The 24,291-nt window shown below is 35.5% G+C and overlaps 1 protein-coding gene and 3 pseudogenes across 1 annotated transcript; all 4 read right to left on the bottom strand.

Moving 5' to 3' along the window:
• Positions 1–6,092: 6,092 nt before the first annotated feature.
• LOC110464652 (dynein light chain 2, cytoplasmic-like) lies at positions 6,093–8,519 on the bottom strand. The gene is made up of 2 exons (XM_021519989.1): positions 8,412–8,519; positions 6,093–6,816 (listed from the first exon to the last, which is right to left on the bottom strand). The coding sequence occupies exons 1-2, from the start codon at positions 8,482–8,484 to the stop codon at positions 6,542–6,544; spliced, it is 348 nt and encodes a 115-aa protein (XP_021375664.1). The 5' UTR covers positions 8,485–8,519; the 3' UTR covers positions 6,093–6,541.
• A 3,633-nt stretch (positions 8,520–12,152) lies between these two features.
• LOC110464654 lies at positions 12,153–14,122 on the bottom strand (annotated as a pseudogene).
• Positions 14,123–17,108: 2,986 nt separating this feature from the next.
• On the bottom strand, positions 17,109–18,566 carry LOC110464651 (annotated as a pseudogene).
• A 2,058-nt stretch (positions 18,567–20,624) lies between these two features.
• LOC110464639 lies at positions 20,625–22,297 on the bottom strand (annotated as a pseudogene).
• Between the last annotated feature and the right edge of the window lie 1,994 nt (positions 22,298–24,291).

Genomic DNA, 24,291 nt, shown 5'->3' on the forward strand with positions numbered 1-24,291 from the left:
AGTTCTTCTCAATAACCAAAAGGCCCAGGGTACTGATATTGGCCCTGTAGCATGCTGGGATGAAGGACCACCAACTGTGTTCAAATGAATGACCTTGACCAACTTTCAAGGTCACTGGGGTCAGTTGTCTTAAAATCTTTCAAACAACTTCTTCTCAATAACCAAAAGGTCCAGGGTACTGATATTGAACCTGTAGCATGCTGGGATGAAGAGTTACGAAGTTTGTGAAAATGTATGACCTTGACCAACTTTCAAGGTCAAAGGTGTTGAATGTCTTAAAATCTTCAAACAACTTCCTCTCAATAACCAAAAGGCCCAGGGTACTGATATTGGACCTGTAGCATGCTGGGATGAAGGACCACCAACTGTGTTCAAATGAATGACCTTGACCAACTTTCAAGGTCAAAGGGGTCAAATGTCATAAAATCTTCAAACGACTTCTTCTCAATAACCAAATCGCCCAGGGTAATGATATTGGGCCTGTAGCATGCTGGGATGAAGAGTTACCAAGTTGTTAAAATGTATGACCTTGACTGACTTTCAAGGTAAAAGGGGTCAAATGTTTTAAAATCTTCAAACAACTTCTCAATAACCAAAAGGCACAGGGTACTGAAATTAGGCCTGTAGCATGCTGGGATGAAGGACTACCAAGTTTGTTCAAATGAATGACCTTGTTCCACTTTCAACCTGATGTCCTTTTTCGACATTCAAGGTCACAGGCGTCATATGTTTAAATCTTTCAATAGGTTCTAACGAATCAAACACTGATATTCTGCCTGTAGCTGTGTTTTAGTCCACTTTAAAGATTACAAGTGTGAGATTAATACCAGGTTAGCGATGCAGGCCCATTGGGCCTCTTGTTTATCTGAAGCCAATCAAATACCTTATCGCATGCTTTCGATTTTGTTCATTACTATTCAAGGGGATGCAAAGAATGTAAATTAGATTTTACTATTCTTCCATTGTATTTAATGAGAAAAATATTGCCTGGTATATCATTCTCTTAAAAATTAGAATTTTGAAAAATTGATTCTTCATTTTGATCAGAAATCTTTAAATAATGCAATTTCTGGTGACTCGACAATTTCTCAGAGAGCAAAGAAAAAGGGTGGAGAAGGGACAGGATCAAACGTGCTTCGATGTTATAATCCGACAATGGTGGGCAATTTCTTGTTAAAATTGGCATTGTCCAAAAATTCAAAATTACTGGAGGGTTTTTTCATGCATGTATTCTTGTGTACATTTCAGGGATGTCAACAATTGGTTGATCAAGTTCAAACAATCAAATCGTAATTATTATTGAAAAAAAACAGTATTACAGAATTTAATTGTTGAACTCTTTTATAAAAGAAATACATTGATATTACCAGGTAGCTTATGTCCCTAATACAAACTACTTCCTTTGTAAAAATGCATCATAAACAGGCAAAAATGTGTTTTCAAGGCAGTTTAACAGGAAACAGTGATGATTCAAGATTTTTCCAGTTTTCAATAAAATGTAAATGAAATTATTTCAGCTGATGTTTTCGGTAAATGTACTTTTATAGTCGACATTGTAGCTATATTTAATGCAAAAGCAATGTCAAAGCATAACTTTACCAAGCAAACATACATTCTTCGATCTTTCAATTTTCTTTGTATGGCAACCATCATCAGATGCTGAGCTGTTCATATTGATTTTTCATGCATGTTCAAGCGTCGTCTTTCAAAGAGTGAGTCAGTCTGTCTGTATATAATTATTGTTTCTGCTACCTCTCAGAAACAAATCTAGAGATATCATGCTGAAACCAGTTATGCAGGTTCTTGGTCAATTTTTTTGTGCAAGCTAAAATTTGAGATTGATCAATAAAGCAAAATGGCTATTCAATAGTATTCTAGGATATTTAGCTCACCTAGACATCAGGCCAAGTGAACTTGTGCCGTGATGTGGCATCCATTATCCAGTATCAACATTTAACTATAAATTACTTCTTCTGAATAACCAAGAAGCGTAGCCAAAAAAGACGGCTATCAAGTTTGTTCAGTTGAATGACCTTTACCTATGATCTTGCAAGTTTAGAGGTCAAATGAATTGAAATACAATAAGCAATTTCTTCTGAATAACCAAATATCCTAGGTTGATAATATTTTGCCAGTAGCCAAAAATGAAGGCTATCAAGTTTGTTCAGATGAATGACCTTAACCTATGTTCATGCAAGGTCAGAGGTCAAATGTTTTGAAATACATACAATAAGCAATTTCTTTTGAATATCCAGAAGGCTTAGGGCTAGTAGCATGATGTGATGAAGGTTATCAAGTTTGTTCAAATGAATGACCTTCATTCATATTCAAGGTCACTGGGGTCAAATGTGTTAAAAGATTTAAAAGCTTCTTCTAAATAACCAAAAGGCCTAGGATGATATTTGGCCGGCAGCATACTGGGATAAAAAATAACAGCTGCAAGTTAAGCATGCTGGGATGAAGGACAACCAAGTCTGTTAAAAAAAACGACCTCTTTTATTCATCCAGGTCTCATACAGGGAGTCATTATGTTAAAACCTGCAAGCATTCTATATCACCAAGAGATTAAGGATCGTGATATTCAGCCATTAGCTTACCGGTAATGTCTGAATGAGTGACTAAGACCCAACTTTGGAGCTTATATTATTAACTCATTCACCCCTGAAATTTCATAATGAACTATTCCAACCTTTGAATTGGGAGAGTTCAATTGTGTCTTCAGGGGTAAATGAGTTGAAATAAGAGACTTGCCAACCCTTACAATTTTATCGTAATCCATATGGATTTGGTCCCGTGATTACGACTTTACCATCACAAATGTTTTCTGTACGATTTTCAAAAAATCTGTATAATTCTGATTTATCACCCAATATTTATAGCTATTGAATGTTAAAAATCAAGAGATACAATAGGTTGTGAAAAGTTTTAAGAGTGAGTTGGTATTGATTAATTCCTGAAATATGTTGGTACAAGTGGTATTGTTGTTATAAAGGATGAATTATAAAACACATCCAGAGTTTATTACACCAATTAGAGACTCCGAGAGCTTACAATGAATTTCCATGCATATAAAAGTCTCCAGCGACCCCCCAGACCGCTGGCTAAATTTCTCACCTTTCTACTATTTCTTATTTTGATATGTTGGCAAGTCTGAAATAACGTAAAATCTTCCACAAAGGCCCTTAAACCTTTCACCACCGTAGACCATAATGGATGCATCCCCGTCAATGCATGGTAGAGTCTACTAAAGTAGCATAGGGGTGAAAGGGTTAAGGCGTTGAGTACTAGGTAATATATAGACACGTAAGGTACAGGGTATAATACTTTGCAAAATAATTGTTTTTCACAAAAATAGCATATTTCTCTCGAAATAAGCCAATATTCCTTCCCCTTCTCTTGCAAAAAAAAGTAAGGGCATGATGTTCAATGACTGTGTGTTTTCTTCGTATATAAAGGTTATTAAAGGAACTGACTACTAATAAATTTTAAAATACATAAATGAACAATACAATAAAAGATTTATGATGCTAAATGTCACATTTTCCTTACAGTTTGAAAGTTACAACTGAAATGTTTTTCTGTATTTTTAGGTGTTTTTTTATTCGGACAGAAACATGCATACACATTTTTACATAGTAATATAAATATACACAAACACACACACATATACCGGAGGCACAGTAGTCTAGTGGTAGAACGCCGGGCTCGTGACCGAAGGGTTTCGGGTTTCGAGCCACAGCACAGCACTGTGTTGTATCTGTTGCAGTCTACTCAGCTGTAAATGAGTACGTGGTTGGGCAGTGCTAGAATTGTTGAACCTAGCTGTTAGCACCGAAATGGCAGCTCCGGCTGTATGCTCCAGGGAGTTGAGAAAGATAATTTGGCTGGTTGCAAAGGCCCTATAACCATGGATAATAATTTGTGAGCTGCTTTGAGACGACCTATGAACTAGGTTGTGATAAAGCGGTATATAAGAACCTCAAATTGTTATTATTATTATATACATAGCACAATACGCAAAGAGTGTATCTATTGCAATACAGAAGGAACATATTGCGATACGTATCCCGATATATCGTCAAAGGAAAGATGTGCTCAATTTTAAGATAAGTTGTTATCAGAATGTTATCAAACTTAATCATATATAATATGGATCACATCGACTTTAAGATTTTTGTCAAACCAACCATCGATTACAAAATTTGAACTAATTCCGACCACTATTAAAAGCCTGCTTTATGCTTATTGGCATATCTGTTAGAATTTGTAGTAATTTGTAAAGTTAAAACACCAAGCAGAATACAATACATAAAAATCAGCTTTTTAAAAAAAAGATTGCGATACAGCAATATTTCATCCCTGTATTGTGGTACAATATAATATTCCTGTGTATTGCGATATACCTGTTTTCCAATATACTGTGACAGCCCTAACACACACATGTATACTGAACATATTTACAACTAAAAAGTTACCATTTATTTGACCTTTGACCTTGAGACATAAGGAGACATAAGCCAGGTGGCATTGAATTTTTAGTAAGAACCTGATAAGACAGCTCCTGAAAGTTCCTCAAAATTGTATTGATGAATGAACATGTGAATTGTATTGATTGTAAAAGTTGTTTAGTACTTTAGAGTGGCTTTATCTAGCTAGATTCAGCGCTATATCAAATGTTGTATATTGATTTATTAGGAATTTTTATTGATCATCTATGAGTGATACAGGAATGGTGTAAATTTCTTTATGATAGCTTAAAACAGTTGAAAAGTCATGGCCTGGAGAAGGTGATCCCGAAAAATATAAACATATGACATCTGACTTTGAGGTCAAGGGACCTATGACAGTACACTGCACGTTGTCTATAGGTAATGCAGCTGTACTCCAAGATTCATCAAGATATCTGTAACAATTTAAAAGTTACAGCCTGTACTAGATGTTACTGAAAAGCATGCATTTATTTGACCTCTGACCTAGAGATCAAGGTCACAGTGACCTACTGACCTAATTCACTGCAAATCTTGTGTTGGTGATACAGGTATACCGCAAGTTTCTTAAGGCCTGGGCAAAATGTCTTTTGAAAAAAATGCACTTATTTGACCTTTGACGTTGAGGTCAATGGGACGGTTTGAATTTTATGGTCCAGACAAGAAATCATTAGAATAACCAGACGAAGATTCACTACTAACACAATGTGACTTCCTTCATTCAAAGTGGACCCATCATAAATGTCATTTTGACAAAGAAAATTATCCATGCGGCCGAAAACTATACATCTTCAACGCAAATAAGTACATGAATTTTGAAATATGATGTGTTATCATTCTGAAAAATCTACTATGACCTAATGTTTTCGAAAAGTACAGAGGCTAGCTTCATTGCTTAGCATCCCTTGCCCTTTCAAGAGACACCAAGTAAAATACGAACAATTACTGGAAATTTAAAAAATATTCCACTCTTTGAATGATCGTATGAGGCGACTAATGTGTCCCCTCCTACATAATAGGGTGTTTCCGTACGTTTCCTGCTCAGGCGATAATGGAGAAACCAAACTTCCTCCTTTAAACACTTGGGACCTTGTGTTCTCACAACCACTCTCTGTTTTCCCCCATTGTCTCTTAGGGTCTCCTGGTTAGCCCTTAGTCACTATAACGTGACCAGTTTGTCTGTTTTGATATCGTGTCCAGGTTAGGACAATTCAGAGTGATGCCAATATCAAATGGCCCATGACCTTAGCTGTCATGAGGACGAAAATGCCTTTTGAGATGACCCATGACCTTAGCTGTCGTGAGGACGAAAATGCCTTTTGAGATGACCCATGACATAAGCTGTCGTGAGGACGAAAATGCCTTTTGAGATGACCCATGACCTAGCTGTCGTGAGGACGAAAATGCCTTTTGAGGTGACCCATGGCCTTTGCTGTCGTGAGGACGAAAATGCCTTATGAAATGACCCATAACCTTAGCCGTCGTGAGGACGAAAATGCCCTTTGAGATGACCCATGACCTTAGCTGTCGTGAGGACAAAAATGCCCCATGGCCTAAGCTGTCGTGAGAACGAAAAAACCTGAACAAACAACCAAACAGACTGGAAAGTATAAACATTAACTTTATTAACAACATATATAGCAGGCTTTATAGATTTGTTCCACACACAATATAGTGTACAAAATCTACATTTTTATATCATTATAAACTAACTTATAAAATGCGAGAACATTGGCAAGCTGAAACCTATCAACCATTTTGTAGCACCATGGCACCGTTGTCCCTTTCATCTTGGAATAGTTCATTGTTGTGTAGAGGAAGAACAGCAACATTGCTATAGACTCACAGAACGTATATCCTAAAGTTCTGCACCTTGCAGGAAGAATATGTTTAAAAGAGCAGATGTGATATATATTTTGTCGTTCAATTTTGTTGAGAGTTCCAGCAACCCTTCTTAAGATTGATAACTGTAGCTAAATGAACAGTCTATATCCTGCTACACTACGCAAGGACGAAGAGAAAGCCATCATCTTGATGACAAACATCTTTTGAGCTCAGCCAGATTTGAAGAGCAGAATAGCAACCTGTCCTAGATAGAAGTAGATGAAATGCTTGGTCTCGTGGGTGACGTAGCTTCCGAAGTTGCGTCCCACAATGCAATGCCATGTTGGGTTGTATTTTTTGTCGAACTCTTTCTTGATGTAGGCAGCGATGTCCTTCTCGATGTTGTACTTCTCCAGAGCCTGTGTTGCTATGTCTACGGAGTCCTGCTGCATGTCCTCAGCCATGTCGGCGTTCTTGATCACAGCTTTTCGGTCACCCATGATTCCTGAGGAACAGGGAGGAAATGCGACTTTTACGGTAATGACAATTGAATATTTAATTTCAAAATGTTTAATGATTTTTTTTCATACCCAATGTTGATTATGGAAGTGTAGGCCTTAATCGTTCGCGTGTTACTGAATGTACCGTCTAGGTTGTGGGAGTCCGTTCGCATGCTCAAGCATTTATTCTGTGCTCAAACCAGCTTACTTGTAATTGGCTTACATCATGTGAAACAAATATAGTTGTCTTTCCAAAATTCTTCCAAATCATTGACAAAAGAGAACTTTTTATTCTTTCATTATCAGAACAAGAAATTGGGATTGAGCACAGAATCTGAGTTAGGCCATGTGATTTATGAATAAGAGTCGTAAACAAAATTAATCCCCTTGGACCAGTAATATTTAAAATTCAAACTTAACTAAAATGACTTCAGCCATTTCACTACAGTTCGTCTAGTACAGTAAAATGATATAAGCTCACAGGTACTTCGTGTGAGGTAAGATCAAAATTTGAATAGCCAAATAATTGTCTAAAACTATCCTACACTAGTAAATAGTAAGCAGTTAATATTTACATACAGATTTTTAGAGTTCATTCTAGGTTATTTCTTTGGATTGGATATTCCAGAACAAAATTACAACGCCAATATCAAAACTATGCATTTGTTAAAAGGTAAACTAACCCATCAACGAGAGATTGGGGTAGGACTATTTTATGAGCCCCAAGTACTTGGAACCTGATAGAGGAATTATTTTAAATAAGTCCCAGTTTGAAAGCCAAATAAAATGCATTGAAAAGCTCTACTTGAGAAATCTCTGTATTACCTATACATTATATCGTATATGATATTGAAACATTCTGGACTTATCTTTAGTGACCGTTTGTGTATTGACATATCAGTATGATTAAAGCAGAGACATATAATACATGTCTATATGATGGATAATATAATGTATTATACGTCTCTGATTAAAGTTACAAGTGCCAAACACATGAGATGTGGTACTTGTACCGTTACACACATGTACTACTCAGCTCTAACGTCCTTATCGCAACAATTGAAATGACGCAACACATTTCATTGTAAAATTCCGTTTGGATATCCTGTTCGACTCATCATATTTTGCTGTTCAGGGATGATTATACTTGGCAAGTTCCCATCACTTAACACCGGGATATGACATGGGATGTAGATTGTTCAGTGCATTTATACAACGATATAAAGATATGTTAAAATGTAAAGTAATGAAAGCTATTGACGAGAGCCTGCGTTGTACAAATAAGTTACAGACATGCGATGCCGGCCTTTAATACATAATGATGGTGTGTGCACACTGACACATACTAATAGACTCAATCACATCACGTGCGTCTGAGCAATAGAGAGATACGTATAGCGTAAGGCGGAAACAACGCGGTTTTACTCTCAGCTTTATGTGTAGGGTTCTTGCAAGATTTTTTGATATACTTCGTGTCTGGGATGTATATATAGGTTAACATCAGTAACATTGAAGTTCTTCAAATGATAACATATTAGGCATTCTTTTAACATAACAAAGATAAAAGTATCAAATTAATTTAAATCGAGACAAAAATTACCTTGTTTCGATGATTTTCCACGATTCTGTACGATGAAAGGGCAGAAAGTGAGAGTAACATTAGCCACAAGCATCCATGGACGCTCTTTCGATTTCCCTCATTGGCTAAGCACAGCTCTCCCATTTGCTGAACGTAACGGGATCTTTCAGCGTCGTATATCAAACCACAATCCACCAAATGTTAGCAGACGATACAGAAATTGCGGGAAAGCCGTTCTTTCGACACATAGTCGTAGATATCACTTGGAATTATATACCACATGTTCTTTTTTGAAAACAGGATGTACGGTTGAAAAAAAATCGGAAGCAATGAAAAGTCTTATTTACTATGATAAGTCAATCTGTTGGCCTACTGATTTGTTTATGGCTGAGTGAGTGAGACCCCATCCATCTGTTCTTCGACTTCTAAGAGAAATCTTATCCTGAGTGATTTAAACTCAGCACGTATTTTAGAATTACCAGTTAGACGCGGACATGTACTCAAATTAGAAAACTTTGGAGCCGCACAAAGTGTTGAAATTTTATATACTAGTCATAACATATATCAAAGAAGCATACCAACACAGAAAACCAGTTATCGCTTATTTAATATGCTAATGTTATCGAATATCCATTCGGCCAGCAGTAGCTGAAGGCTAAATACAGTTAAGGAGCCATCATGAAAACGTGACTATAAGTTCATTAATAGAAAAAAACTGTAAATAAAAGTAATGTAATAATCTATAACTGTAGTTGAATGTTCTACGTGTAAGCAAGGAGTGGGGAAAAAACAGGTACAATTTCGTTTTATCACTAAATATACCGTGAGTATCGCTTAAGCATTTGTATATTGGCGTCTTGTTTAATACAGGTGTTTGCCATTGACGTATAAAAGAAATCGCCTTTTCAAATGTCAGATATGTTGTTTACAAATGACAATTGTGAACTTAGAAGTTCAGCTACCATTGTATCTAGGTGCGTTTTTTTATCGTAGATAACATTACTCTCTCAGAGAATTCGTGGTTGTACTACAAGTACCAATAGAGTTCTCAGATTCAAATCTTTGGCCGTTTGGCATTCGTCATACATAAACTGTAGAAATGTTAATGGTTCTACGTGATATCCATGATTCCAGTTCAACTGTCAAGTTAACACCTTTTATTTTGGTGTATTCATTTCCTGATTTTGTCTTTGTGTAACGAAACTGTGGTGTTTATTTATATTTTTGTTTTACTTCCCTTAAAGTTCCTTTGATAGTGTTCAAAGTTTGTTACCAAGATTCAGGCAAATATATCTATAGACAGACAATACAGATGACAAGTTAATTTTAAATCCTATTTCAATCCATATTTTTTCATCTGGCCAGATAAACACAAATGAAATGCACCTCAAGGATTAGATAGAAATTTATGGTGGGAACATTCGTATATATACATTTTCTTCCCAGCGAAAGGTTAGCGAGTGCACAATTCTAGCTCCTCGCATCATACTGTTACACTATCTGACCCAAGCAAAAAAGCCGGATATTTTAAGACTGCGAAATTCGTCTCAAGCTGTTTTTCACGATATCTTCCCGTCCAATGTTTTGTAAAAGTAACACACACACCCCGGAACACTGACTTCTATCTTATCGAACATTACATAGCTCTCTCTAGACTCTTTGCTAAATGTTCCTTACAGAAAGATATTCATGTTTTGTTCAAATCTATTAGTTCGTGGCGAAAATAATATCATCTGAGATATCGTGAAATCATCTAAGGTATCATGATATCATCCGAGGTATTGTGATATCATCTGAGGTATCGTGATATCATCCGAGGTATTGTGATATCATCTGAGGTATTGTGATATCATCCGAGGTATTGTGATATCATCCGAGGTATCATGATATCATCTAAAGTACCATGATATCATCCGAGGTATTGTGATATCATCCGAGGTATCATGATATCATCTAAAGTACCATGATATCATCCGAGGTATTGTGATATCATCCGAGGTATCATGATATCATCTAAAGTACCATGATATCATCCGAGGTATTGTGATATCATCCGAGGTATCATGATATCATCTAAAGTACCATGATATCATCCGAGGTATTGTGATATCATCCGAGGTATCATGATATCATCTAAAGTACCATGATATCATCCGAGGTATTGTGATATCATCCGAGGTATCATGATATCATCTAAAGTACCATGATATCATCCGAGGTATTGTGATATCATCCGAGGTATCATGATATCATCTAAAGTACCATGATATCATCCGAGGTATCGTGATATCATCCGAGGTATCATCTGAGGGATCGTGATATCATCCGAGGTATCGTGATATCATCTGAGATATCGTGATATCATCTGAGGTATCATGATATCATCTGATGTATCGTGATATCATCTAAGACATCATGATATCATCCGAGGTATCATGATATCATCTGAGGTATCGTGATATTATCCGAGGTATCATGATATAATCCAAACAATCGTACAAACGAAAAATAAACATCTGCAGTTACTTTACATTGTTAGACGTATCACTTTTAAAACTCTATAACTCTATATTCTTTATAACACAGAACGTTTGTCCCATATTTTTCGCTGTTCTCACTCATGGTTGTAGAGTGAGAAACACTAATATTACCTAAGAATATGGGAAGACCACAAGTGCAAATGTTCCGGTCCTCATCTCTGCGAAATTGGGAATCAGCGAGATAGGCGGTTAACATAATACAGCAAACAAAGGGAACACACGAAAATTTCTTATTAAACAGCTACTTAATTATCATCAACATCTTTGCATTTTTAATGAATTATTGACCACGCAAAACAATTAAAATCAAGAACGTTGTTTTGTCATTTGAAGTGTGTTAAACAAAGTAGAAACACACAGACATTCCCTAATTAGTGCTGTTTAATTATGTTTATCTTACTCGAGTTACTTAATCTTCAAATTATATTAAAAATTTGAAAACTAAATAATGCGAGTTAGATAATCATGAAAAACAATCATCCCAATTTTTGGAAGGAGGGTTATTATTTTTTGTTTTGGCGGTCGACTTTCTATTGGTGACGCTAAGTAGAAATGCGTTGTGACGTCATCTTCTATTGTGACGTCACGATTCATGGTGAGTGTAACCCACTAGTAGATAAACAAAACTGTTTACAAACTCAAATTTGGTTTATCGAACGAGTCGGGAGTTAAGAAACCTATTCGGGTTGTGGAACAAAAGAAAATTACAGAAAAATAATGACAAGAGATTGGTTTGTGTGTGATGTCGATGCGATTGATTTGTTTCTACAGAGACATCATCTCTATGTAGTTTCTTTCCAATATGTGAAAATAACAGCATACTGTAAAATAGGAAATTTTCGCGGTGTGGAAATATTTGTATTTGTCGCGTTGAGTAAATGAGTGCGAAAATATTATTAAGCAGATATTTATTTATAGATAGTACATAAGTAAAATATATATTAACTACATGTATTGCCAACACAAAAAGTTCCATAAAGACCTTAGGTTAAAAGTTTGCAACGCGAAATTTCTCACTTTTACACTTTTTTTGTATATTCCTCATCTCCTTGCATAGATATTGAAGGTCATGATTCTTTTATGCTGAAATGCCTCGAAGTTGCCATGTACTCAGGCATGTCATATATAAACAACAAAACAAAGAAAACAGAGTGTAAACAAATAGTATTAACAATTTAAATAAAGAAATCAACAATTTCTTGTAAAAATAAGTAACAAATTATTATCATAATATCCCATAATGCAACAGGATTTTAATGATTATGAAAGCGAAGATATGATTTTGACTGATTGTCTTGACTCCTCTGCCAAATAATTGTTCAATGCTGTTGAAATAAGGCTTACAAGTCATTAAATGATGCTGTTGAAGTAAGGTTCACAAGTCATTCAATAATGCTGTTCGTTTCTTCCCCTTTGATTGTCAACGCTGATGAAAGATTGGTAATTACCAACACGAATGCTTGTGTAATATCATAAATATCTAATTATGAAGTCTATCCTGATTTGAAGAGTAGGATGGCAACTTGTCCGAGATAGAAGTAGATGAAATGCTTGGTCTCGTGGGTGACGTAGCTCCCGAAGTTACGTCCCACAATGCAATGCCAGGTTGGGTTGTATTTTTTGTCGAACTCTTTCTTAATGTAGGCAGCGATGTCCTTCTCGATGTTGTACTTCTCCAGAGCCTGTGTGGCACAGTCTACGGAGTCCTGCTGCATGTCCTCAGCCATGTCGGCGTTCTTGATGACGGCCTTCCTGTCAGTCATGATTTCTGAAAATAACATAATACCATATTTAATTAATGATCGCGATCATTGTTAAAAACACCCGCACACAGACAAATATTGTATAAGAATCTCGTGCTCTACAAAGAAGTGTGGAATAAAATAGGGCAATAGGCAGCAAGCAGCAACACGTACGACACCAGAACAGAAATGTATATCAAATAACGAGCATTCAGAGAACAGCAAAGACTGTCAGTTTATAAATTGGTTATGTAATTTTGAATAGCCTGCAATTACGACAAATCGCCGTATAATAGGTTATTTAAATGGGCTTATTTTTTTGCGATCTAGACATGTAACAAAATCAAACTTTTCGCGGCGTCTTTGCAGAGACGGGACACTCGGCATATAAAGGGTCAAATAGTCAAATGAATATGGCTTTATTACAGTATTAATCAACAACAAATAAATTAATTTTGTTTAAAAAATCATAAATACTATTAGATGTGTGATATAACCTATTTTCAAACATCATAACTATTTATGTATTTGAGTCATCATGTGCACAACCGCATGCGAGCGATGTTGACATTACAGTTATGAACTTTATAATAGCTGCTTATTTTAACGCTTGTCATATCATTTTTTGCGTATGATATTTTCGCGATCACGTCATTGACCCGAAACATATCATCCCCGCGGAAATGCCATGCTATACGGTACGATAAGTTGTTCCTATTTGTTCCTGTTACCATGGGCAACATTACATTAATAGAATAATCACTAAAACTTGTACGCATTCCTTTATATTACTGTTTTGATTTTATATTGAACGTAAATTTCATTCTGGTAAATAAATATCAATATACGACCAAAACACTTACTTTTAAATCAATCAAGTGTAAGTTTCAAATTATATGGAAATATGCTCAAAGGAAATACCACAGGATGTTTGGAGGGATTCAGTAGGAATTTTACATGTAAAAAATATCTAACAATTGTATTAAACCATTATGACCTTAGTTTTGACCCGGTACTCCGTCACCCGTGGCAACTGCACCCACCCACAAATAACCCGGAATATATGTAAAGTATATGATGCAGATATCAATACAGGTCCTTTGGAAATACGTTAACAGCCCATTAACATTCCTTTATATTTGAAATAATATACCAGGCAAATACCAGTTATAAGGTTTGCAATATATAACGAAATATACTGAATCGTGGTACTTCAGAGTACACACCTGTTGTGACCCATATAGCAATGTATCTCACATATGTTATGATAATTATAAAATCAGTATTTCAGAATAAGAAATGTAAAAACAGTTGGTTGCTTCATACTTCAAAACGAAACAAGAATTTATATTTACCTGTATATCCTTAGTTCGCAAAGGACACCTGCTTCGTTCGGTGATTTGTTGTAGAATAGAGACATGAGAAGGGTAGCAACAGACATCCATGGACGCTAAATACAACTTTCTCATTGGTCACACATTCTTATTTGATTGGCAGTTAAACATAGAGTAAAGCAGAGTCGTATATCGACCCATAATGCTTTTCGCGGTCGGTAGCAGACGACATTTTACCGTTCCTCGCGCACAGGTAGAGCATATCTTGACTACATATACTCAGCTGAATAGTTTAATTGTAGTAACATTTAAATTCCAGTAGGATTATAAATATCAGTACAACGTAGTGGGGAAAATGTGCAAAAAAAGCTTTATTGTGGCCAGCAAACATTTGAGAAAGTGTTTATATTTTTAGAGAATTATCCCGCGTAGAATATCATATATTAAGATATTAAATAATATTTAATGTTCCTAAGTATGGCTCTTATAAAGGTGGTAAATACAGACCATATACATACCCAATTAAGCAGTTTAATTTTGGTAACATTAACATTCCGTACAATTTACGAATATAACTACGATAGACGAATCAACACTTCGCTAAATGATGATGTAAGTGGCCCCGCCAAATTTATTTTCGGTTAAAAATCGTAGCCTCGTTCTGGTCACGATGTAAACATTATTGTCGTCGTATTTCCTTATTCTTTGGAATCGTTTTATAGAACATTTTTATATGAATCTTATCATTATATACACATTTATGAATTAACCATGGATCCAGGTGACCAATCTTTATCTTTAGACGAAGTTAAAACACAGCTATGAAGCTGTTCTTACCTGTTCTTGTCAGACCGTGGACTTGCTACGAACGGGACAAAAGAGGAGTAGCCTAAGTGCACTAGGCCTATGTTACGCCGTCAAGAAAATGAATATCAGCAAAGTTTGAACATCATGTCAGTTGTCAGAGCAAAGCAAGTGAGACTATAGTAAACTTTTGAACATTGTTGATGTCATTATGAAAGATCCATTGTCAGAGGGGGAAATGTCGGGATGCTATATAATATTATATTATCAAATAATAAACATTGAAATATAAAATGCGGCCTGTGTTTATGACAATAACTAGAATACCATTCATTTGTATTTCCTAAATACACTGGCGTACCTACTTCTAACCAATCACCATGCAAGGCTTAAAACTGAGCGTCATGAACAGATAACGACATAGGATGCATCAGATGATAGATATTAAGACACGAATTTAACTTTATTTTACTATCTTTATTTCATATATATACTTAATATATAGATATTACCACAATTTTGAAACAAGGTATTTCACAATTTATATTAATCACTCTTGTTATCCCGGAGATTAGCCCGCAGGAGGTCATCATGTGGGAGGAATCAGAGTACCCCTAGATAATCCACGTATTTGGGCAGGTGACCCCCATATACCTTTTCACGTCCGATCGAGGAATCAAACCCCGGCCATAGTGAAAGGCGATAGCAGTATCCACTGCGCCATGCACCCGAACACCCTTTTAAGTTACATTTGTTCCTTGTTTGTGCGTCTCCGTGAAGTAGTAACATAAAATAAAATAAAAACGTAACAGTATTTCATTTCTGTTTGAGAGTTTGTTACCAAATTAGATATATACTTTTATTTTGCAAGACATTTTCGCTGTCGTATTGAATTTGCGACTTCCGAGTGTGCCAGGAACAAACAAACAAAAAAGCCGTAAAATGTACCACGTATTAATTTCATATTTGTCAGTTAGCATATGAATAAGTAAGAAAACAAATATTGACATTATTCTTAATATTTACATGTTTAATAATTATATAACTAGAGATAGTTATATGTGAAATGAAATGGACTCAAAATGACAAACTTAGGACTGGAAAATGTGATCTTAAGCCTTTAAGCTCATTGCCACCTTCAAACTGGCCTTTGTAAATAGATGGAACAACGACATCGGATATAATGACCAGAGAAATTACGAAAATTAAGCTTTTCATAGACTGAAGGTAGTGTCCGACCTGGAAAGACCAGCTTATCTGTTTACGTAATATATTTAGGATAAACTGATAGATAACAAAAAAAATGTCTCATGTATAATCTAACAACAATATCGATATTAAATCTAAACTAATCTACCGGAGTACGTCTTGAACTGTCTCTCAATGAAGTTAAAGGGATAACAGTTAATCCAAATGCATCTACTTTGTTTCTTTTGTATGCGTCTCTGTGAAAAAATAACATAAACAGTGTTCCATTGCTGTGTGAGAGGTTATTATCAATTTACATACGTAATATTACTTTGCAAGACATTTTCGCTGTCGTATTGAATTCGGGAGTTCTGAACGTGCCATGAAAATAACACTGCCGTAAACCTTACCATGGGTATAATCTAAGTAAGAAAATAACCATATCGACATTGTTCTCCGACATGTAAACACCCTATTAGGGGAAGAAGGATGTTGCTTTCAAGAAAGGGAACGTTCACGATCGGAAAATCAAAATCGTCCCGCTTAGTAGATCATACTGCTTAGTAGTTTCCCTGTTGGTCATTTTGAATTGAATCTAGCTTCCTATTGAAATATCAACACATCGGCAAGGGGCAATTTGTTCCCTTGTATATGCAAACAGACAGCTGGAAAATCTTGCCACCAAACTCAACAGATACTGTCAACCAGGATCTCAGGAGGTATATATACCATTTAACAGGATGTTTATTTACCAATAAACGGTATATTTTGATGCTTCACTTTCCGCGTGAATATGATTGTGATCAAGGTACCGGTATTGCTTCGTTTCCACTTTGGTTCAAAACCAAATACATGTATACATGTGCTAGCTATGACAGATGAATCATATTTTTCTTGGAACGCAGGAAATCGTTTTAATGGTTTTTCGAAAACAAACTCCACTTTAAAAAAAAGAGTCTTACGTTTGTTTCAAATAAACAACAACAATACTCTTACATAGCACTCATAAAAATACTTCTTCATTGTCAACACTGGCGAAATAAATTCTCAGAAAGGTCAATTTCAATATACATATGATGAACTGTATAAAACAAAAAGAAAAACAGTTCATTGTTTGTTTGCATCTATTTTAATTTGTAATGCTGTTTCACAGGATAAGATGTTCCAGGCCTTTCACATGATAACAAAATATATCAGCAAATTGGACCCGTACCAAAGTGTATATTCAACAATTGCATGTAAACAATATAAATAAATTCTTATGAAATAAAGAGTAAATGAACTAAAATATTCTTTGGTCATTTGACAAATAGCAATATCCAATGACAAGATATGCTTGTGGAAGAAACACCGTTTTAACAATGTCATTTGGGTGGTGGCAGTCGTCTGACTCGAGTTGTTTGGCATGCACATCGCTACTGCTTAGCGAGTCAATGCAATTCCGGTTTTGAGCACAAAAGATAGTGGAGAATCACAGAGTCCATTTCTTGAGTTTATCCAGATTTGAAGAGCAGGATAGCAACTTGTCCTAGGTAGAAGTAGATGAAATGCTTGGTCTCGTGTGTTACGTAGCTTCCGAAGTTGCGTCCGACAATGCAATGCCAGGTTGGGTTGTATTTTTTGTCGAACTCTTTCTTGATGTAGGCAGCGATGTCCTTCTCGATGTTGTACTTCTCTAGAGCCTGTGTGGCGCAGTCTACGGAGTCCTGCTGCATGTCCTCAGCCATGTCGGCATTCTTGATGACGGCCTTCCTGTCAGTCATGATTACTGAAAATACACAAAAAATAATATCGTTACTTCTATTTATTTTCAGTTGGTGTGGGCTACTTTATATGTTGGCATTATCACATATTCGTTCATATATCCTATTTCAGTACAACTGTTTCTTAATTGTTCCAGTCGTATTATCAAAAGAAGGTTGAATATATTATTTTGAAACCCAAGTAAAGAGACGTATACAATAATTATACGTCTCCATGGTCGGTAACAGTTAGAGATATCAACGAGTGTTGAACAATATTCTCGGAATAGTACGTGCAATAATAATTTATACAAATTAAATGTATTTAATCATTATGGCCCAAGTTTTGACTTTACTCTCTCATCGGTATCAGTACTCCCGTTACCTATGGCAACTGTATCCATTCCAACAAAATAAACCGGGATACATTGATATCGATATATAAAAGTATATAATGCAAATATCCATACCACGCATGTGGTTGTCACCAGCATATAAACCGAAAGCTATACTGAAAATAATAATCTAATTTGAATGTATGCAAGACACATGTATACCGATATTAAAGAATCTCGGAACAGCATGTATGTGTACACACGTATTGTGACCCACATAGCCAAACAATGTACGTATACTTTATTTAAATGATAAGGATTAGTTTGTAGAAAGGTGAATGGACAGATTGCTTTATATATGTAATGAAGCCTTAAGAATATAACAAGAAATTTACCTGTGTATTCGTTCTTCTCCACAGACACCTGCTTCGTTCTATGATTTGTAGTAGAATACAGACGCGAGAAGGGTAGCAACAGGCATCTATGGACGCAATATGCATCGTTCTCATTGGTCAAATGTTCTAATATGATTGGCACAGCACAATTGGGAATGTAGCAGAGTCGTATATCGACCCACAATCCTTTACTCGGTCAGTAGCAGACGACAGTCAGCGCGCCTCGTGTACAGGTAGTATATTTAGACTATATTTAGTAACATTAAAATTCCATAAATATTATAAATATAGGTAAAATACAGAGAATAAAACGTGATGATTTTAAATCATATTTTATTTATCAAATATAATCAGTGTAATTTGAAATGTAACCTGTCATTATGACAATAACCAACACATGTTATGTGTTTTGAAAATGCACTCTCGTATCTACATCGTACAACATCGATACTAGTGCCTTATAATGTCACCAAACCGTCAAAGGCCACATCCATTCATATTTATTGAGTTTTATTTATTTGTATTCGGGTGAATATAATGATTTAGAATAATCCTGTTCTATATCGAATTATCTATTTATTTTACAGCAGTTCTATCAACACTTATTGGCCGAATGGTAGCGCGCAGGGGTCGTAAATTGTATGTTATCTCCAGGTACTCCGGTTTCTCCCACATTAATTATAATGCGCACTTCCATCCGGGCCAGCAAGAATGATTAATATTTGTTGTATGACTTGTTTCATAATTCTTGCAAAATGAATAAAGTTTATATTTATTATACTAACTGACAGTGTTATCTGGTACACTTCTTGATTGTTTCCGGGGTTTCGAGTCATAAAAAATGTTTTAAGTGCTGAATATTCTTTTCTTCAAAATCACTCAATACAAGGTTTTATATGATGTGCACACCAGTCAGAATAACCTTAGCATCGCTTTGGTTAATCATATAAGTCAACCATCATGTTGTCACATTGAAATGCCACGGGATGACGTCACGACGAAGTGACGACAAATTGTAAAGGAGCAGGTCTTTCTTTTCAAATTTTTGTATTTGTCCCTTGCATACCAACGAGAATCAAGCTTCAGCAACGCGTTTCCTCATGTTAACGATATATTAATATATATTTCATGACCTAATTATCATAATATCTATTTTCATAATTTTCTGATAAACGGTTTATTTCAGTGCTACTTCCTATTTGATCACGATTTTATCATGGATATTAATCAACATAGTCAAATATGATTAATTTCATAAAAAAAACTATATGCAGAGGAATCGTATTTCGTATCGAATGCAAGAAATCTGTATATCGATTGGTGATAGTTGACTTCAGAAGAAAGACTCCGCTTTCAAATATGGCAAATATTTCTATGAAGTACACATACAAAACAACCTTGCATAGAAATAATGAAAATACGTTTCCAAAAGCATACTGCTAACTTGTATCCATATATGGGTATACGTGTAATGAACATTAATATTAAAAGAGGCCCAGATTGACCTGTATCGCTTATTTATTTGGGGAAACTTTATATCACTGTCCCAGGTATCTACTGGCCAAATATCATTGCTCTAGACCTCTTTGTTTTTTTGAAGAAGTTGTTTAGGGAATTCCTTGTGACTTTGGAAGTGGGTCAATATCATTTTGATTTTTTGAAATTTTCCACATATTTCAACCTTGTGACCTTTACAGTGGGTCAAGGTATTTTTTCGATGAAAATGTATAGCACTATGTCCCATGTATCTACCGTACTGTCCAAATATCATTGCTTTAGGCCTTATTCAGAAGATGTTTTTACGTCTTGAACACACTAACCCGTGTGATCTAGGTCAAGATAATTTATTTGAAGACATTTTATAGCACCTTCATGCCAGGTACCAAGTGTCTCTATTCTTGGCCTTCTGATTATTCAGATAAAGTTATTTAAAGCTTCTTACATGTTTCAGTCATATGACATTGAAAGTGGGTCAAGACCGTTTATTTGAAGAAACCTTACCAAGGTACCAATTGGCAAAGTATCATTACTCTAAGCCCTCTGGTTCTTAAGAAGTCGTTCAAAGAAAAAGGTGAATGACGACGGACACCACACCATAAGCTAAACTGGCACTTCGCGCCAGATGAGCTAATAAAAGAGAGAAACAATTCCACCATATTTTCCATCACTTAGTGTTTTATTTCTAATGCTGTTTAACTGAATAAAGTTTTCCAGATCTTTCATATCAACAACACAATATATCAAAAGCAAATTAGATATGTATAAACATGTATATAACAAATGCAAGTAAATAACACAAACATATTCTTATAAAATAAATAGAAAACGACCATTTCTACAACCTCCTTTTAAGACATACTCTTTGGTAATTCGATAAATAACAATGGCTACTGACAACGTATGTCGGTTAAAAGAACATTTGATCAGTGTCATTTCGGTGGTGGCAGTATTCTGACTTCAGTTGTGTGGCACGAATGTTGCTATTGATAAGCTCTTCAATGCATTTTTGATCTTCAGCACGAACGATAGTGAAACATCTGAGTCAGTTTCTAGATTCCACCCATGTTTGAAGAGCAGGATGGCAACTTGACCTATATATATCAGAGTCAATTTCTAGAGTTTATCCGGATTTGAAGAGCAGGATGGCAACTTGTCCGAGATAGAAGTAGATGAAATGCTTGGTCTCGTGGGTGACATAGCTCCCGAAGTTACGTCCCGCAATGCAATGCCAGGTTGGGTTGTATTTTTTGTCGAACTCTTTCTTGATGTAGGCAGCGATGTCCTTCTCGATGTTGTACTTCTCCAGAGCCTGTGTGGCGCAGTCTACGGAGTCCTGCTGCATGTCCTCAGCCATGTCGGCGTTCTTGATGACGGCCTTCCTGTCAGTCATGATTTCTGAAAATAACATAATACCATATTTAATTAATGATCGCAATCATTGTTAAAAACACCCGCACACAGACAAATATTTTATAAGAATCTCGTGCTCTACAAAGAAGTGTGGAATAAAATAGGGCAATAGGCAGCAAGCAGCAACACCAGAACAGAAATGTATATCAAATAACGAGCATTCAGGGAACAACAAAGACTGACAGTTTATAAATTGGTCGGCGTTCTTGATGACGGCCTTCCTTTCAGACATGATGACTGAAAATAATAAATGATCTATCGGCTAAAACACAACAAATATGGCATTTGAACACACGAAATAAGAACATTGTACAGTAATTAATATAAAATAAATTGGACAAAGGTCAGGAAAGCAACAACACTTCATAATACATAACATAATAATACTTGTATCAATTAATATAAATTAAATTCATCAAATAGTTAGGACCAAAGTTGTGCCTGTTCTCGCTATATCGGTACTCTGTCACCTATGGCAACTGTACCCATCCCCCAAAAAATAAACTGGGATATATTGATAAAGACATATAAATAAGGTATATGGTGCAGATATAATTATTAAGCCTGTTGTGAATATCAACAGCACATCATCAGAAATCTATACCGAATACATTCATTAAGTCAAATTTCAATTCGAACCTATTTCGAGAAACTCGGTACAGCTTGTGTACACACGTGTTGTGTGACCCATATCATGCGTCTGACATATAGTTATGTTAATCTTAACAATTAGTTCGTTGAAAATCAAATATGAAAACGAACAGATTGCTTTATATATGTAATTAAACCTTCAAAAATAAAACAAGAATTTACCTGTGTATTCGTTCTTTGCAAAAGACACCTGCTTCGTTCGGTGATTTGTCGTAGAATACAGACACGAGAAGGGTAGCAACAGACATCTATGGAAGCAATATGCATCGTTCTCATTGGTCAAATATTCCTATATGATTGGCACACCACAACGGAATATAGCAGAGTCGTATATCGACCCATAATCCTCTACTCGGTCAGTAGCAGACGACAGTCGGCGCGCCTCGTGTACAGGTAGTATATTCAGACTATATACATACAGCTGAACAGTGTAAATTTAGTAACATTTAAATTCCTTAAGTTTTATAAATAAAGGTAAGTTACAGAGAACAAAATGTGAGGATATTATATCATATTATATTTATCAAATAGACACAGTGTTTTATAATTTATAATGTGGCCTGTCATTATAACAAAAACTTATATATCACGTTTGTTTCGAAAATGCACTCTCGTACCTACGTTAAACAACACTGATGTTGCCTTAATATAATATCACCAAACAGTTGATATCATAGCACAGTTGATATCATAGACACATTAAAACACCACTTATTCCGTGTCTCAGAGAGAGAGAAAAGGCAAAGATACATGTAGTTCAGTATTTGTGATATACAAATGAAGCATCCTCGATATACGTTCACTTTCGCTCTCTACACCCCAAGAATATGTCATAGCAAAATTGAAGGCTCATTGTGTGACACCTTGTTGATGAGACAAGAAGACTTGTTCGATCCGTTGATGTGCAATCTTGCGGTCAAGTAACGGTACAAATTGACAGGCTTTGAAGTCGGGCGTCTCTCCTTTGTAATCTTCAAAGGACATGTATCACCCCAGGGATTTGTCAGTATTTTTTTTTTACCTGAGACCAATCAAACAGCTTTCTTCGTGCCTTCAATTTTGCTATGACATATTCCAGGGGTGTAGAGAGCGAAAGTGAACGTAACCCCTTGAGATATATAGAGATTGTTACAAAGCTAGGTATGAAATATTTCTTTGCAACAAAACTTTACAATCGTATTAAAACTACCGTCGACATTGTCCCTAATATCAAAATATTAATATATCAATTATATATATTACATTGTCCTAAAGATGTTTCATTTGTTCGATTTGAAAAAGAAGAAGAAATAATGTCTCACTGAAAAGAAAACAGGTGCGTCAGCCATGTTACTACTCTCGTGCGCTAATTTATAAATAAAGGCCCCTGTACTTAACCTATTTCTTTCCGTTATAATAATGTAATAAAATTATAAACTGTCGCGCTTCCATACAATTTCGATGTTATGTAAATATGCAGTGTATATGGTTTTTGTTTACACATGTTTAAGATAAAATTAAACAAGTAATATTTTGCAAATCGGTCGCCAATATTGTCATTTCCAAGGCATTCTGTACCTATTAGAGATCTTACAAATAAGCCTCTAAAGTATACGTATAAGTTTACGCATAAGTGTATACGTTTATCCGAAGGGAGCTATATACACTATCTTCGAAAATTCTTATTAATTTGCTTAACATATAATATAATATATTGGAATAAAAATACCAATATGAAACAATGTTTTGTGTCGAAAGTAGAGTACGAGACACAAGCTTCCCAAACAATACACTACTTTCACGCGCAATTCATTCAGTACAGCTGGCTATAGCTCCAACGTATACAGACAGGTGTATTGTTGGAGTTGAATACACTGACCACGGTAAAAAAATGACTTTGGAAGGACATTGAAAACACATCCGCACAAGTTTTATCGATTTAAAATTTAATAACGTTAGTGTTGATTTTGTTGACAATCATAGGCACCTTGGAGTAATTTTGGATGAAAATTGTAAGTGGAGTACCCATATTGAAAATATTTGTATAAAAGTATCGAAACAGTTAAGCGTTTTACGTAAATTGAAATTTATTTTGAGTAGAAGAACTTTAAGTAAAATTTACAGATCGTACATTCTTCCTCTATTAGAATACTGTTGTGAGGTATGGGATGGGTGCACTCTCGGTGACGCAGACAAATTAGAAAAACTTCAGCTTGAGGCTGTAAGGATTATCACCGGGTTACCATCTTACTCAAGTAGAGAATCATTGTATTTTGAAACT

This window comes from Mizuhopecten yessoensis, unplaced genomic scaffold (assembly GCF_002113885.1).
Source record: "Mizuhopecten yessoensis strain PY_sf001 unplaced genomic scaffold, ASM211388v2 scaffold11017, whole genome shotgun sequence".
NCBI classification, from domain to species: domain Eukaryota; kingdom Metazoa; phylum Mollusca; class Bivalvia; order Pectinida; family Pectinidae; genus Mizuhopecten; species Mizuhopecten yessoensis.